The 17,922-nt window shown below is 44.8% G+C and overlaps 1 protein-coding gene across 20 annotated transcripts in view; it reads left to right on the top strand.

The window, feature by feature from the left end:
* The window catches only part of LOC120451455, a 126,158-nt gene that overhangs the window by 52,316 nt on the left and 55,920 nt on the right, over nucleotides 1-17,922 (top strand). For 17 of the 20 annotated variants that reach the window (XM_039635146.2, XM_039635137.2, XM_039635203.2 and 14 more), the window contains 4 exons: nucleotides 467-775; nucleotides 943-2,751; nucleotides 2,813-2,905; nucleotides 6,281-7,078. In XM_039635146.2, coding sequence (XP_039491080.1) covers nucleotides 467-775; nucleotides 943-2,751; nucleotides 2,813-2,905; nucleotides 6,281-7,078 — 3,009 coding nt within the window. The remainder of the gene's footprint in view (nucleotides 1-466; nucleotides 776-942; nucleotides 2,752-2,812; nucleotides 2,906-6,280; nucleotides 7,079-17,922) is intronic. The other 3 variants (XM_039635221.2, XM_039635249.2, XM_039635283.2) reach the window with 1 other exon arrangement.

Raw genomic sequence — 17,922 nt, 5'->3', positions numbered from 1 at the left:
GATGTACTTACCTGAGCTGTTATGGCACTAAACAGGAGCTTATCCTTTAAACAATAATAATTTACAGATTCTGATGAATCTATATAATAGTTCGATAGGCTCACATTGGAAGCCCAAGTTTCGACACTTGCTAATTTATAATTTCTGATACTTAATTTTAAAAAAAATCTTTATAATTTATATTTACTGAAGTTCCTTTATAAGAAACTGCCATGTCCTATTTCTACTTAAAAGACTGTATTAGATAGCATTACTACCACTACAACACAACCTTTGACTGGCTTAAAGCCTACGAACTTAACCAAATGCTATTATATAACTAAGACTAACTGCAAACTAAAATGAAAATACAACAAATTACACATTTGACTACACGCCACGAACAAATCGAGACCGTAACGCCAACCGGGATAAATACTCATACCCTTAAAAGATAGTTATTAATTTATGATCTTTATCCCAACAGCTGCCTGTGTTCTGGACACCGAATGTGGAGCATTCGAAGTGTGTCAAGGTGGCCAATGCTTCAATCCCTGCCTTCAACCGCAGGCCTGTGGCCAGAATGCCGAGTGCGTGATGCAGAATCATCTGAAACAGTGTCATTGCCCGGAGGGCTTCACCGGCGACTCTGCGAAGGAGTGTGTGCGTGTGCCGGTGGCCTGCGATGGCGAGTGCGCTCCTGGATATACCTGCCGCGACTCCATGTGCCTGCCCGAGTGCCACAACGATCTGGAGTGCGCCTCCAACGAGAAGTGCCTGAAGGGCAGCTGTATGCGTAAGTTGTCTAGCCATATATCATAATTTGCTAAATAATATTATGAGCGGGCCACCAATAAACCGATTTATATTTTGATTTTATATCGTGCCAACTTTTCCTTATTACTCTTGGCCAGTCTCACCATCTATGTACAACCCAATCTAATCATAATCTTTTTTTTCCAGTGACCTGTCGGGTGGACAACGATTGCTTCCTGGGTCACGTTTGCCTGCACAACAAGTGCGTGTATGGCTGCCATGTGGACGATGACTGCAGTGCCTCAGAGTCTTGTCGCAACGATAAGTGCGTAAACCCTTGTGTGGAGAATCCCTGTGGTCCCAATGCCGCCTGTTCGGTGTCCAACCACCGTGCTAGCTGCAGTTGTCTGGAGAGTATGGTGCCCAATCCCACACCCCAGGTGGGCTGCGTCCGTTCTCCCCCCTTGGAATGCCGCGAGAATCGCGACTGTGGAAATGGATTGGCTTGCTTCGAGTCGGTATGCCGACCTCTATGCGCCGATGATGCCGGCTGCTTGACCAACGAGCGTTGTCAGCAGGGAGTTTGCAAACCCCTTTGCCGCCACGACAATGAGTGCGGTCATGGAGAGCTCTGTCTGGGCCTGAATTGCGTACCTGGATGCCGTTCCGATCAGGGTTGCCCCCAGGACTTGTCCTGCGTGGGTCAGCAGTGCGTGGATCCATGTGCAGATCCCACTGCCTGCGGCACTAATGCCCACTGCCAAACGATCGATCATAGGAAACAGTGCTTATGTCCAGAGGGTCTGGATGGCAATGCCAATGTGGCCTGCAAGGTGCCTCGCATTGCTTGCGGCAGGAACGAGGATTGCCAATCGAATCAGCTATGTTATGCTGGCAGCTGTCAAGGAAAGTGCAGGAACGACCAGAACTGCCTGGCGGATGAGCGTTGCATGAGAGGAACATGTAGAACCGTGTGCAACACCGATGAGGCCTGTGCTCAGGGACAGATTTGCGAAAACCGAATGTGCCAGACTGGATGTCGTACCGATTTGAGTTGTGCCACCGACGAGGCCTGCGTGAACAAGAAATGCCAGAATCCGTGTCGCACACCCGGCCAATGTGGCCAGTGTGCCGACTGTCTTGTAGTCAACCATGGAGTCCAATGCCAGTGTCCCGCCGCCTTCATGGGAGACGGCTTGACTGGCTGTCAACTGCCGCCGGAACGCTGCCATCCTGGCTGTGAATGCGACGAAAATGGAGCCTACTGTGCCGCCAAATGCTCAAGAACCGAGGATTGCGCCTGTGGACAACAGTGTGCCCGAGGAAAGTGCCGGAATAAGTGCGGACCCAAGCGACAGTGTACGGTGGGTCAACTTTGCGAGAGAGGCGCCTGCATTGCCGGGTGCAAGTCGAACGGTGATTGTGCCGCCGACCAGAGCTGCGTCAATGGAAAGTGCTCCGATCCTTGTGCGAACGAGAAGGCTTGCGGACGTAATGCTCTTTGCACCGTGTCCGAGCACCGGATGCTCTGCTACTGTCCGGATGGATATGAAGGCGAGCCCAGTAAGGAGTGCGTGCAGTTCGAGTGCCGTGTGGACACCGATTGTGACAGCAATAAGCGCTGCGACCAAGGAAAGTGCCGCAATCCTTGCCTGGAGTATGGAGCTTGTGGCACCAATGCTCAGTGTCGGGTGGTGGGTCGCAAGGCCCAATGTTCATGTCCGCCGGACTTCTTTGGCAATCCGGCTAGTGAGTGCCGACCCCTGGAAGGAGGATGCTCAAGCAAACCCTGTGGTGAAAACTCCAAGTGCACTGAGGTGCCCGGAGGCTATGAGTGCGCTTGCATGGATGGCTGCATTGGTGATGCCCACCAGGGATGCCTTTGCGGCGGACCTCTAGTGAATGCCTGTCGGGATCAGCCATGCGGACTGAATGCCGCCTGCCACGTACTGGAAAACAATCAAGCCGAATGCTACTGCCCGGAGGACTTCCCCAATGGTGATGCCTATGTACAATGTAAGTGTATTATATATTTGAAAATATTTCAGTTAGATTAATAATTATCCCTTTAAAAAAGGTTACTTGACCACGCCGAAGCAGGATTGTCGTACCCTAGGATGCGAAGTCGGCGGATGTGTACGCCAGGGCTATGAATACGTTTGCCAGCAGGGTAAGTACCCAGTTTATGTTCAGGTTTTGAGTGTTTTAGACCATACCGTACCGTTAATGCTAATCATGTTAACCAGCGTTTTTAAAAGTTATCGTTATTGTAATGAGTAAGCGTTATATCGTTGAAGTTTTTACCCTTACCAATATAACTGGAAGTTTGTTAGTAACTGATTGACATTGACTTTATATTGTTATAATATTCTTGGTTTAATTACATAGTTTTGAGTTGTTTAAACACAAACTTAAACCAGCTAATTAGCTAATTCCACTAATTTATCGGCCGCCGCGGCTGATTAGAACATTTGCCAAAAAAACAAATCTGATTTCAGTGTAGTGTGTGTTTAAAAATACAAATGCTAATACATTTTGAGTTTTTTCTTAACAACTTATACACATGTGCGAAGTTTCAGGTATTAGTCTAATATCGACATTCCCCGCACGTACAAAAAACACGCTAAGAAACCAAAAAAACCACCTACACAACCAACTCCCAATAGGCAACTATGTTGCTTTTCAAGCAACAGACATGCCGATGAATATATTACAGTGCACAGTTCTTATTTGCAATTTTGTTTTATTTTATTTGAGTTTTATTAGTTTTTAAGCACTTTAGTTTACAATACCATCAACGCATATGGAGATTCGTGAAATGTTGCTGTCGCTATCGCGGTTACCCAATCTGTGCCTACAATTCATTTTTGAAACCTACATTACCTAAAGAAATACGCAACAAAATTAAGTTTAGTCATAAGCAAGTTAAAATTACCTTACTAAAATTACATTCACAATCAGTGCATTCCTTAAAAAAATATCAATAATTGTTCTTAGTTCCCATTAAGCTTAAAGCTTGCCATTTCATTTCATTCGGCTTTCATGAAGCTAGGTTCTCATTGAAATCCTTTCCTAGTTACCATACAATTGGCTTTTGAATAACCATCTGTATTGGCACTTAATAATGCGGCATTCATTATAACTGGGAAACAATTAACGCACAGAACAGTAAACAAGTTAGTTCATCCCAATTAAACATTTAGTCTAATGACAAATGCCGCGATAGCGATATGTAGTCTAAAAAATGTGTAGTGAAACAACTGGTAAATCAGGAAACGTGCAAAGAATGCACACAATTTAGAACTAAACAAATATTAAAAAAAAAAATAAAAAAAAAAAACAACACATATTGCCACGCTTATCATATAGACAACAATCCTCAACACATCCTTGATACTGAAAACAAAAAAAAAGAACGAAATCCCGACCCAAAATAATCCTATCCTTTCCCTGATTCCGCTCTGTCCACCCCTTCGAACCTGAAATGATATTTTCCTATCGCTCTGTCGTTTCCTTTTGCTAATACCCTTTTGTCACATTTCTTAAATGAACAAAGTCTCAGATTGGGAACTGTGGACGGGACAATTCTCACACATAGTTCACATATGCTTGAAACAATTTCAAACCAATTGAGGAACATAGTTATCAAGTTAAGATCCATTACAACTGTGTACAGAACGATTACCAAAACAAAAGCAACATCAACAGCTACTACTACTTTTCAATGCATCCTTAAAGCAAGTCTACTGAATAACCGAAATTAAACCAACCGTTTATTATGTAAAAAGCTCCTTCTAAAATACGTATTAAGAAAGTTCCTTCCTATCTACCACTCTCTGCATAGATCGTCTATTGGTAAAACTCTATATAAACAACAACCCGAATTGATATAAATTGTAACTAAATTTAACTAACATTTCAATTATATTTTGGTACGTTTGACTAGTGATTAAGTTGTATATACAGCAAGTTGTACATACCTGTACATATATTCGTAATCGAATAGGTCGCCAATCAAACTAACCTCACCAAATACAATCTGTAAATATAAACTAAATTTGAAAGCTGTGAATTATAAATAACCCGAATAAATTTAGTTTGACACGTATATTTGTAACGAACTTTTCAAAATTGTATTTACCCATCGATTTTCAACTACTACTTATTTTTCACGTTCTTACTAAAGCACCCTTCTACAAAGCTAAACTTGCTATTGCCAGACTTGTACCTACACTTCCTCCTCTTCCAATAGATCTTTCTATATCTCTCCTCTGAATCAATCACTCACTCACAAATCCAATCGCCAATAACGTGTCTCTCGTGAGGGCAGAGCGCATGTGTTGGATGTCGTGTAATTTTCGCCATTATTCAAACTGAACAAACAATAAACCAAAATATATATTAGCTCGAACTCGCATTAATCCCGAGATAATTCATTGCTCAACTAAGCCTGCCTTTAGTACAGCATCAAATTAATTGGGCGAATTGGGAAAGTGACAGGCTCTATGCTCGCTCGCAAAATGGTAAATCATCAAGAATTGTAACTATGCTCACCCGATTTTACTGCTACCTCCACTCGCTCACTTGTACGCTGATCGATAACCTCGGTCGAACTCATACCTACCAATGACAAAAACTAAAAGCAGCCAATTTTATTGATAAGCATTGTTTTGGCCTGCCCATAGATACATACAACCCTAGTTATTGTGAGATGTTCCCTTCACAGTTCTACAATTTGATTAAGACAAACCAAATAATAATCAGCCTTCGCTATAGTTGTCTGCCTAAACTAACTGCACCAATTGACTAAAGTTAGCCACTTAAGAGAAACTTTTCAAATTTTTAGTTTCCTCAGTTTTATTTTCTTTTAGTTACCTTATGATTTCTGATCGCACCGTCCCCTTATTTTAACTCGTTAAAAATCCCCGCTGAAATTTTCATTTACTTTAACAAACCCCAAGCACAAAACCCGCAACCCCAAAATCGAGTCCACAACAATCCCACTTACACTTAATTGAACACAGAAGCCGACCCACAGCAACACACACAACCCAACCCAAACACCAAAAAAAAAACACACAACACTCAAGCAATACAGGCCCAATCCCAAATCAACCATAATAAAAAAGAACTGAACAATACTTTTTTTATATTTTGTCGTTTAAGTTTTCGCCTTTTGTTTTTAGAAACGTTTAGCCTTAAGTCTTATCCGAGTCACCTATACTTCATGTTTCCAAAATTTTGTGTATTACACTGTCTAATGCAATATCCCAACCAGCCCTGAATCTGAATCTATCGCCAGACTATCGACTATAGACTTTGTCCATCAGGCTCAAGTCCAAACTATGACTCGACGTTTTCAATGTCGCACTTTCGTTTCTATGTGTTTCCATACCCACAAAAAGATATATCTATTTAGTAGCGTACTGTACCGTTTATGCCACCGAATAGTTGAATGCACCCACCAACGATTAACATTTAAACAACCAAACAACTCCTGTCTATCTCTCTCTCGTTCTTCCCTGCCCTGGATATAATGTTATAGACACCGAACAATGCTACTCAGATACGGATTGTCCCAGTGAAAAATCATGCCTCCAAGGACACTGCAGCGATCCTTGTACAATGCGTGGCGTGTGTGGTTTAAATGCTCTCTGCAAAACCGTACTGCATCGACCGCGCTGCTCCTGCCCCAGTTGCCACATCGGTCGACCAGAGATCGAGTGCAAGTCTGATCCCAAGTGCCTGGCCGAGGAAACAGACCCAAAGACCAAGGAGCAGATACCATGCTCCGGTGACACCGAGTGTCCGGAGACGTTGCAGTGCGGCCAGTACGGCCAATGCACAGATCCGTGCAACAATCCGCTCTTCATCTGCGAGAGCAACAAGAAGTGCGAGACGAGACGTCACCAGCCCGTTTGTATCTGCAAATCGGGCTTCATAGTGAATGAGTTCGGAGAACTGACGTGCGCCCCCGACAAGCGGGAGTGCTATCGCGACGATGACTGCGCTTCGAACATGGCCTGCACCGATGGCAAGTGCCGCAATCCCTGCATCGTGCCCCTGGGCCGAGCCGCAATTTGTGCCGAGAACAAGTCCTGCGAGGTGCAGAACCACAAGCCAGTGTGCATTTGCATGCGCGACTGCCAGCCATCCATATCCATTTGCCTGCGCGACGCCGGTTGTCCGGCTAGCCAGGCTTGCCGGAAGCTCAAGTGCGTCGATCCGTGCGAGTTTGCCACATGCGCACCCAACTCGCCATGCATTGTCGAGGATCACAAGCCGATATGTAAATTCTGCCCAGCTGGATTTATAGCCGATGCCAAGAATGGATGTCAAAAAGGTAAAGCACCAAAAGTACTCTCTGTCACTCAGCTCTCTGTCGAGTGAAAGTGTCTTATGTTTCCGTCTCGAATATCTCTGTTTCCTGCTCTTTCTCACACACGCTCTCACCTTTTGCTAGCTCTGTCTTATTGTCTGTCCCCTTACAAACAAAAATATAACAGCGATAAAGCACACAAACCAATTTGCCCGACGAAATGTATTGACCAAAGCCGCGTACTCCTGATTAGTCCTTTGGGCCTTGTCAATCTGTTTCCTTGCAATGTTTGTGGAAGTGTACATAGGTTTGAGAAATTAACAGCCTCTAGCCGTATCAAGCTTTCGCCTATTGATACGGTCAAATTTTCTTCCCAAAGCTTAGTTACAAGCCAAATTCAAGTCCAGCGACTTTTTAACCTTATGATCAGATGCTTTACGCTACAAGCACAGAGACTGGGCGAAAGCACTTAAATAAAAAGAGTTGTGCAAACATTGATCTCAATAATCGTTTGAAGCCACAAAGAATACCAATAACATGAAGACACAATTACAAGAAAACTCTTCTGAACATTCACACACGCTCATGCTCACAGTTATAATAATCAATTTATTAATCAAATGCCTCTTGAATATTTGTACTATGAAATTTTAACCTATGAACCTAAATAAACGGTAAAAAGATGTTATACTAATTAATACCAATCCAACACCAAAATGTAGCTAACTAATAGTAAAGGCGTTCGTTTCTAATTTGAAATTGATTAACCGTAAAATAGTTTATGAAGCTTCCGATATTTGTTTACAGTTGCAGTCGTACGCAAGAGAGTTAGATCCACACCTCCAAAAGTATATCCCTAGGTACACCCTTCTGTATATATAGTGCACCTTCCTTATTGTTGTAGCTTTAAACTTTCTATCCTATTTTTGGTATATATTTGTAAATATTTTAACGTATTTTTTTATTTTTTAAATCTTACACTCTTATTTTGAAATATGTACAAAATACTCCACTCGTATATCCCAAAATTATGTAAAAAAAAATCCCAAAACCCTGAAATTTTGAAGCAGCTAAGCCAGGTGGCAACTGTACCTCAAACGAAGATTGCAGTGAAGCGCACCAATGTGGATCGTCGGGTAAATGTATCGACCCCTGCCTCACTTCCTGTGCAGGCGCAGTAAAGTGTGTTGTATCAGCACATAGGGTTACGATATGTACGTGTCCAGCCACCTTCACGAACAACACAGTTTCGAACTGCACTTCAACAGACATAACAGTAGAGACCACAACTCAAACAATTGAAACGACTACGGACTTTATTAACGTAAAATACACTGTAATGCAATTGGCAAATCAAACTGAAATGAGAACACGGTTTACCGATATAGAAGCCGAAAACGAAACAACAGTTTCATACACAAGTACAACCGAGTCTTATAAGACGACTAAGCAATTTTCTACTAACCCAGTAACAGAGACTATCACACCTCCTACCGAAGTCAGAACAACATTGGCCCTTGAAGAATCCACACTTCCTGCAGGATCAACGCAGACACCCACAACATTACCTCCAGACACAACAACTCGACCTTACGCACAACAAACGACTGAATCTACCAGAGAAGTTCCAACTATCCGGCCATTTGAGGCATCTACTCCCAGTCCAGTATCTCTGGAAACTACTGTTCCACCAATCCCTCCAGTATCTTCGGAAACAACCGTTCCGTCAATTCCTCCAGTATCTTCAGAAACTACAGTTCCATCAATCGCTCCAGAAACCACCACAACGGTTCCGATTGATACAACACGTAGGCCACTGACAGAACAGACTACCACATCTAATAGCGAAGTCAGTACCACAAAGACCCCTGAAGAATCTACACTTCCTGAAGAGTCAACAGCTAGAAATACTCCATCTGATAGTTCTGAGTCACCCACAATATTACCTTCAGACACAACTACTCGACCTTACGCACAGCAAACGACTGAATCTACCAGAGAAGTTCCAACCATCCGGCCATTTGAGGCATCTACTCGTAGTTCAGTATCTTTGGAAACCACTGTTCCACCAATCACTTCTCAAACCACCTCAAATGTTCCGATTGGAACAACACGTGGGCCAGTTACAGAACAGACTACCACATCTCGTAGCGAAGTCACTACCACAAAGACCCTCGAAGAATCCACACTTCCTGCAGGATCAACGGAGACACCCACAACATTACCTTCAGACTCAACTACTCGACTTTACGCACAACAAACGACTGAATCTACCAGAGAAGTTCCAACTATCCGGCCATTTGAGGCATCTACTCCCAGTCCAGTATCTCTGGAAACTACTGTTCCACCAATCCCTCCAGTATCTTCGGAAACAACCGTTCCGTCAATTCCTCCAGTTTCTTCAGAAACTACAGTTCCAGCAATCTCTCCAGAAACCACAACGGTTCCGATTGGTACAACACGTCGGCCACTGACAGAACAGACTACCACATCTCATAGCGAAGTCACTACCACAAAGACCCTCGAAGAATCCACACTTCCTGCAGGATCACCGGAGACACCCACAACATTACCTTCAGACTCAACTACTCGACTTTACGCACAACAAACGACTGAATCTACCAGAGAAGTTCCAACCATTCGGCCATTTGAGGCATCTACTCCCAGTCCAGTATCTTTGGAAACCACTGTTCCACCAATCACTTCACAAACCACCCAAATGTTCCGATTGGAACAACACGTGGGCCAGTTACAGAACAGACTACCACATCTCGTAGCGAAGTCAGTACCACAAAGACCCTTGAAGAATCACACTTCCTCAGGATCAACGGAGACACCCACAACTTACCTTCAGACCAAACTCACCTTACGCCACAAACGACTGAATCTACAGAGAAGTCCAACATCCGGCCATTTGAGGCATCTCTCCAGTCAGTATCTTGGAAACTACTGTTCCACCAATCCCTCCAGTTCTTCAGAAACTACAGTTCCACAATCGCTCCAGAAACCACAACGGTTCCGATTGTACAACACGTGGCCACTGACAGAACAGACTACCACATCTCATAGCAAGTCATACCACAAAGACCCTGAAGAATCACACTTCCTGCAGATCAACGGAGACACCACAACATTACCTTCAGACCAACTACTCGACTTACGCACAACAAACGACTGAATCTACCAGAGAAGTTCCAACCATCGGCCATTTGAGGCATCTACTCCAGTTCAGTATCTTTGGAAACCACGTTCCACCAATCACTTCCAAACCACCCAAATGTTCCGATTGGAACAACACGTGGCCAGTACAGAACAGACTACCACATCTCGTAGCGAAGTCATACCACAAAGACCCTGAAGAATCCACACTTCCTGCAGGATCAACGGAGACACCCACAACATTACCTTCAGACCAACTACTCGACTTACGCACAACAAACGACTGAATCTACCAGAGAAGTTCCAACTATCCGGCCATTTGAGGCATCTACTCCAGTTCAGTATCTTTGGAAACCACTGTTCCACCAATCACTTCTCAAACCACCTCAAATGTTCCGATTGGAACAACACGTGGGCCAGTTACAGAACAGACTACCACATCTCATAGCGAAGTCACTACCACAAAGACCCTTGAAGAATCCACACTTCCTGCAGGATCAACGGAGACACCCACAACATTACCTTCAGACACAACTACTGACCTTCCGACAACAAACGACTGAATCTACCAGAGAAGTTCCAACCATCCGGCCATTTGAGGCATCTACTCGTAGTTCAGTATCTTTGGAAACCACTGTTCCACCAATCACTTCTCAAACCACCTCAAATGTTCCGATTGGAACAACACGTGGGCCAGTTACAGAACAGACTACCACATCTCGTAGCGAAGTCAGTACCACAAAGACCCTTGAAGAATCCACACTTCCTGCAGGATCAACGGAGACACCCACAACATTACCTTCAGACACAACTTCTCACCCTTACGCGCAGCAAACGACTGAATCTACCAGAGAAGTTCCAACCATCCGGCCATTTGAGGCATCTACTCGTAGTTCAGTATCTTTGCAAACCACTGTTCCACCAATCACTTCTCAAACCACCTCAAATGTTCCGATTGGAACAACACGTGGGCCAGTTACAGAACAGACTACCACATCTCGTAGCGAAGTCAGTACCACAAAGACCCTTGAAGAATCCACACTTCCTGCAGGATCAACGGAGACACCCACAACATTACCTTCAGACTCAACTACTCAACCTTACGCACAACAAACGACTGAATCTACCAGAGAAGTTCCAACCATCCGGCCATTTGAGGCATCTTCTCCCAGTTCAGTATCTTTGGAAACTACTGTTCCACCAATCCCTCCAGTTTCTTCGGAAACAACTATTTTAGCAATCGCTCCAGAAACCACAACGGTTCCGATTGGTACAACACGTCGGCCACTGACAGAACAGACTACCACATCTCATAGCGAAGTCACTACCACAAAGACCCTCGAAGAATCCACACTTCCTGCAGGATCAACGGAGACACCCACAACATTACCTTCAGACTCAACTACTCGACTTTACGCACAACAAACGACTGAATCTACCAGAGAAGTTCCAACCATTCGGCCATTTGAGGCATCTACTCCCAGTCCAGTATCTTTGGAAACCACTGTTCCACCAATCACTTCACAAACCACCCCAAATGTTCCGATTGGAACAACACGTGGGCCAGTTACAGAACAGACTACCACATCTCGTAGCGAAGTCAGTACCACAAAGACCCTTGAAGAATCCACACTTCCTGCAGGATCAACGGAGACACCCACAACATTACCTTCAGACACAACTACTCGACCTTCCGCACAACAAACGACTGAATCTACCAGAGAAGTTCCAACCATCCGGCCATTTGAGGCATCTACTCGTAGTTCAGTATCTTTGGAAACCACTGTTCCACCAATCACTTCTCAAACCACCTCAAATGTTCCGATTGGAACAACACGTGGGCCAGTTACAGAACAGACTACCACATCTCGTAGCGAAGTCAGTACCACAAAGACCCTTGAAGAATCCACACTTCCTGCAGGATCAACGGAGACACCCACAACATTACCTTCAGACACAACTACTCGACCTTACGCACAACAAACGACTGAATCTACCAGAGAAGTTCCAACCATTCGGCCATTTGAGGCATCTACTCCCAGTCCAGTATCTTTGGAAACCACTGTTCCACCAATCACTTCTCAAACCACCTCAAATGTTCCGATTGGAACAACACGTGGGCCAGTTACAGAACAGACTACCACATCTCGTAGCGAAGTCAGTACCACAAAGACCCTTGAAGAATCCACACTTTCTGCAGGATCAACGGAGACACCCACAACATTACCTTCAGACACAACTTCTCACCCTTACGCACAACAAACGACTGAATCTACCAGTGAAGTTCCAACCATCCGGCCATTTGAGGCATCTACTCGTAGTTCAGTATCTTTGGAAACCACTGTTCCACCAATCACTTCTCAAACCACCTCAAATGTTCCGATTGGAACAACACGTGGGCCAGTTACAGAACAGACTACCACATCTCATAGCGAAGTCACTACCACAAAGACCCTTGAAGAATCCACACTTCCTGCAGGATCAACGGAGACACCCACAACATTACCTTCAGACACAACTACTCGACCTTCCGCACAACAAACGACTGAATCTACCAGAGAAGTTCCAACCATCCGGCCATTTGAGGCATCTACTCGTAGTTCAGTATCTTTGGAAACCACTGTTCCACCAATCACTTCTCAAACCACCTCAAATGTTCCGATTGGAACAACACGTGGGCCAGTTACAGAACAGACTACCACATCTCGTAGCGAAGTCAGTACCACAAAGACCCTTGAAGAATCTACACTTCCAGCAGGATCAACGGGGACACCCACAACCTTACCTTCAGACTCAACTACTCAACCTTACGCACAACAAACGACTGAATCTACGAGAGAAGTCCCAACCATCCGGCCATTTGAGGCATCTTCTCCCAGTTCAGTATCTTTGGAAACTACTGTTCCACCAATCCCTCCAGTTTCTTCGGAAACAACTATTTTATCAATCGCTTCAGAAACCACCACAACGGTTCCTATTGGAACAACACGTGGGCCAGTGACAGAACAGACTACCACATCTCATAGCGAAGTCACTACCACAAAGACCCTTGAAGAATCCACACTTCCTGCAGGATCAACGGAGACACCCACAACATTACCTTCAGACACAACTACTCGACTTACCACAACAAACGACTGAATCTACCAGAGAAGTTCCAACCATTCGGCCATTTGAGGCATCTACTCCCAGTCCAGTATCTTTGGAAACCACTGTTCCACCAATCACTTCACAAACCACCCAAATGTTCCGATTGGAACAACACGTGGGCCAGTGACAGAACAGACTACCACATCTCATAGCGAAGTCACTACCACAAAGACCCTTGAAGAATCCACACTTCCTGCAGGATCAACGGAGACACCCACAACATTACCTTCAGACACAACTACTCGACCTTCCGCACAACAAACGACTGAATCTACCAGAGAAGTTCCAACCATCCGGCCATTTGAGGCATCTACTCCCAGTCCAGTATCTTTGGAAACCACTGTTCCACCAATCACTTCTCAAACCACCTCAAATGTTCCGATTGGAACAACACGTGGGCCAGTTACAGAACAGACTACCACATCTCGTAGCGAAGTCAGTACCACAAAGACCCTTGAAGAATCCACACTTCCTGCAGGATCAACGGAGACACCCACAACATTACCTTCAGACACAACTACTCGACCTTCGCACAACAAACGACTGAATCTACCAGAGAAGTTCCAACCATCCGGCCATTTGAGGCATCTACTCCCAGTTCAGTATCTTTGGAAACCACTGTTCCACCAATCACTTCTCAAACCACCTCAAATGTTCCGATTGGAACAACACGTGGCCAGTTACAGAACAAACTACCACATCTCGTAGCGAAGTCAGTACCACAAAGACCCCTGAAGAATCTACACTTCCTGCAGGATCAACGGAGACACCCACAACATTACCTTCAGACTCAACTACTCGACCTTACGCACAACAAACGACTGAATCTACCAGAGAAGTTCCAACCATCCGGCCATTTGAGGCATCTACTCGTAGTTCAGTATCTTTGGAAACCACTGTTCCACCAATCACTTCTCAAACCACCTCAAATGTTCCGATTGGAACAACACGTGGGCCAGTTACAGAACAGACTACCACATCTCGTAGCGAAGTCAGTACCACAAAGACCCTTGAAGAATCTTCACTTCCTGCAGGATCAACGGAGACACCCCCAACCTTACCTTCAGACTCAACTACTCAACCTTACGCACAACAAACGACTGAATCTACCAGAGAAGTTCCAACCATCCGGCCATTTGAGGCATCTTCTCCCAGTTCAGTATCTTTGGAAACTACTGTTCCACCAATCCCTTCTCAAACCACCTCAAATGTTCCGATTGGAACAACACGTGGGCCAGTACAGAACAGACTACCACATCTCATAGCGAAGTCACTACCACAAAGACCCTTGAAGATTCCACACTTCCTGCAGGATCAACGGAGACACCCACAACATCACCTTCAGACACAGCTACTCGACCTTCCGCACAACAAACGACTGAATCTACCAGAGAAGTTCCAACCATCCGGCCATTTGAGGCATCTACTCCCAGTCCAGTATCTTTGGAAACCACTGTTCCACCAATCACTTCACAATCCACCTCAAATGTTCCGATTGGTACCACAGGTGGCTCACTAACAGAACAAACTACCACATCTCGTAGCGAAGTCAGTACCACAAAGACCCCTGAAGAATCTACACTTCCTGCAGGATCAACGGAGACACCCACAACATTACCTTCAGACACAACTACTCGACCTTACGCAGAACAAACGACTGAATCTTCCAGAGAAGTCCCAACTATCCGGCCATTTGAGGCATCTACTCCCAGTTCAGTATCTTTGGAAACCACTGTTCCACCAATCACTTCTCAATCCACCTCAAATGTTCCGATTGGTAAAACAGGTGGCTCAAAGACAGAACAAACTACCACATCTCGTAGCGAAGTCAGTACCACAAAGACCCCTGAAGAATCTACACTTCCTGCAGGATCAACGGAGACACCCACAACATTACCTCCAGACTCAACTACTCGACCTTACGCACAACAAACGACTGAATCTACCAGAGAAGTTCCAACCATTCGCCCATTTGAGGCATCTACTCTCATTCCAGTATCTTTGGAAACCACTGTTCCACCAATCACTTCTCAATCCACCTCAAATGTTCCGATTGGTATAACAGGTGGCTAGTACAGAACAACTACCACATCTCGTAGCGAAGTCAGTACCACAAAGACCCTGAAGAATCTACACTTCCTGCAGGATCAACGGAACACCGAGCGGTCACCCACAACATTACCTTCAGACACAACTACTCGACCTTACGCAGAACAAACGACTGAATCTACCAGAGAAGTTCCAACCATCCGGCCATTTGAGGCATCTACTCTCATTCCAGTATCTTTGGAAACCACTGTTCCACCAATCACTTCTCAATCCACCTCAAATGTTCCGATTGGTATAACAGGTGGCTCAGTGACAGAACAAACTACCACATCTCGTAGCGAAGTCAGTACCACAAAGACCCCTGAAGAATCTACACTTCCTGCAGGATCAACGGAGACACCCACAACATTACCTTCAGACTCAACTACTCGACCTTACGCACAACAAACGACTGAATCTACCAGAGAAGTTCCAACCATCCGGCCATTTGAGGCATCTACTCGTAGTTCAGTATCTTTGGAAACCACTGTTCCACCAATCACTTCTCAAACCACCTCAAATGTTCCGATTGGAACAACACGTGGGCCAGTTACAGAACAGACTACCACATCTCGTAGCGATGTCAGTACCACAAAGACCCTTGAAGAATCCACACATTCTGCAGGATCAACGGAGACACCCACAACATTAGCTTCAGACACAACTACTCGACCTGACGCACAACAAACGACTGAATCTACCAGAGAAGTTCCAACCATCCGGCCATTTGAGGCATCTACTCCCAGTCCAGTATCTTTGGAAACCACTGTTCCACCAATCACTTCTCAATCCACCTCAAATGTTCCTATTGGTACAACAGGTGGGTCAGTGACAGAACAGACTACCACATTTCGTAGCGAAGTCAGTACCACAAAAACCCCTGAAGAATCCACACTTCCTGTAGGGTCAACAACTAGAACTACTCCATCTTATAGTTCTGAGTCACCCACAACATTACCTTCAGACACAACTACTCGACCTTACGCACAACAAACGATTGAATCTACCAGAGAAATCCCAACCATCCGGCCATTTGAGGCATCTACTCCCATTCCAGTATCTTTGGAAACCACTGTTCCACCAATCACTTTTCAATCCACCTTAAATGTTCCGATTGGTAAAACAGTTGGCTCAGTGACAGAACAAACTACCACATCTCGTAGCGAAGTCAGTACCACAAAGACCCCTGAAGAATCTACACTTCCTGCAGGATCAACGGAGACACCCACAACATTACCTTCAGACTCAACTACTCGACCTTACGCACAACAAACGACTGAATCTACCAGAGAAGTTCCAACCATCCGGCCATTTGAGGCATCTACTCCCATTCCAGTATCTTTGGAAACCACTGTTCCACCAATCACTTCTCAAACCACCTCAAATGTTCCGATTGGAACAACACGTGGGCCAGTTACAGAACAGACTACCACATCTCATAGCGAAGTCACTACCACAAAGACCCTTGAAGAATCCACACTTCCTGCAGGATCAACGGAGACACCCACAACATTAGCTTCAGACACAACTACTCGACCTGACGCACAACAAACTACTGAATCTACTAGAGAAGTTTCAACCATCCGGCCATTCGATTCATCTACTCTAGTATCTTTAGAAACTACTGTTTCTTCAATCACTTCAGAAACCACTACTAATGTTCCGATCGGTTCAACACGTGTGCAAGTGACTGAACAGACTACCACATCTCGGAGCGATGTCAAAACCACAGAGAGCATTGAAGAATCTACCCCTCCTGCTGGTTCATTCGATACAACTATTCCATTCCCTAGTCCTGAGACAGTCACGTCAGAACCTTCAGAGTCAACTATTCGCCCAGTTACCCAAGAAACCACCAAAACTACTTCTGCTGGTACCCGACGACAACAAGTGACAGAACGAACTACCAAATCTTTCAGCGAAGTAACGACTGGACGCTCAAGTGACGTAGTGACTGAAGTTACTATGCCACGTGAAACATATACGAGCAAAGCCATTGATATAATTACAACTACGCTGTCGGTTGATGAATCAACATTTAAATATGACATGTCCTATAGTAATATTCCGTCAATTACTACTATTTTACCCGTATTTAACATGTCGACTTCTGTATCGAGACCCGTTTCGGATAAATTGCCAACTGCAACAGACATTACGATGACAGATATCCCGGTGACAGTACCTGTACAAAGTTGTAAAACAGACTATGACTGTTTAGACGAACAGACCTGCATTAGGGGACAGTGCATATCGCCCTGTGAATACTTCACTAATCTCTGCACGGTGCAGAATCTGACCATTTGTCGTACATTAAACCACACCACAAGGTGCTTCTGTGCTACCGCCGATGATGTAAATAGACCCGATTGCTCTATGAAAGCAGGTAACTAAAGTTGTGTATATAAGTTGTAAGTCTTGTTATCGAATCATAATGAATGAATTGCAAGGAACCACAGGGTTGCGGTTAC

This window comes from Drosophila santomea, chromosome 2L (assembly GCF_016746245.2).
Source record: "Drosophila santomea strain STO CAGO 1482 chromosome 2L, Prin_Dsan_1.1, whole genome shotgun sequence".
Lineage (NCBI taxonomy): Eukaryota > Metazoa > Arthropoda > Insecta > Diptera > Drosophilidae > Drosophila > Drosophila santomea.
This window is presented reverse-complemented; position numbering and strand designations above follow the sequence as displayed.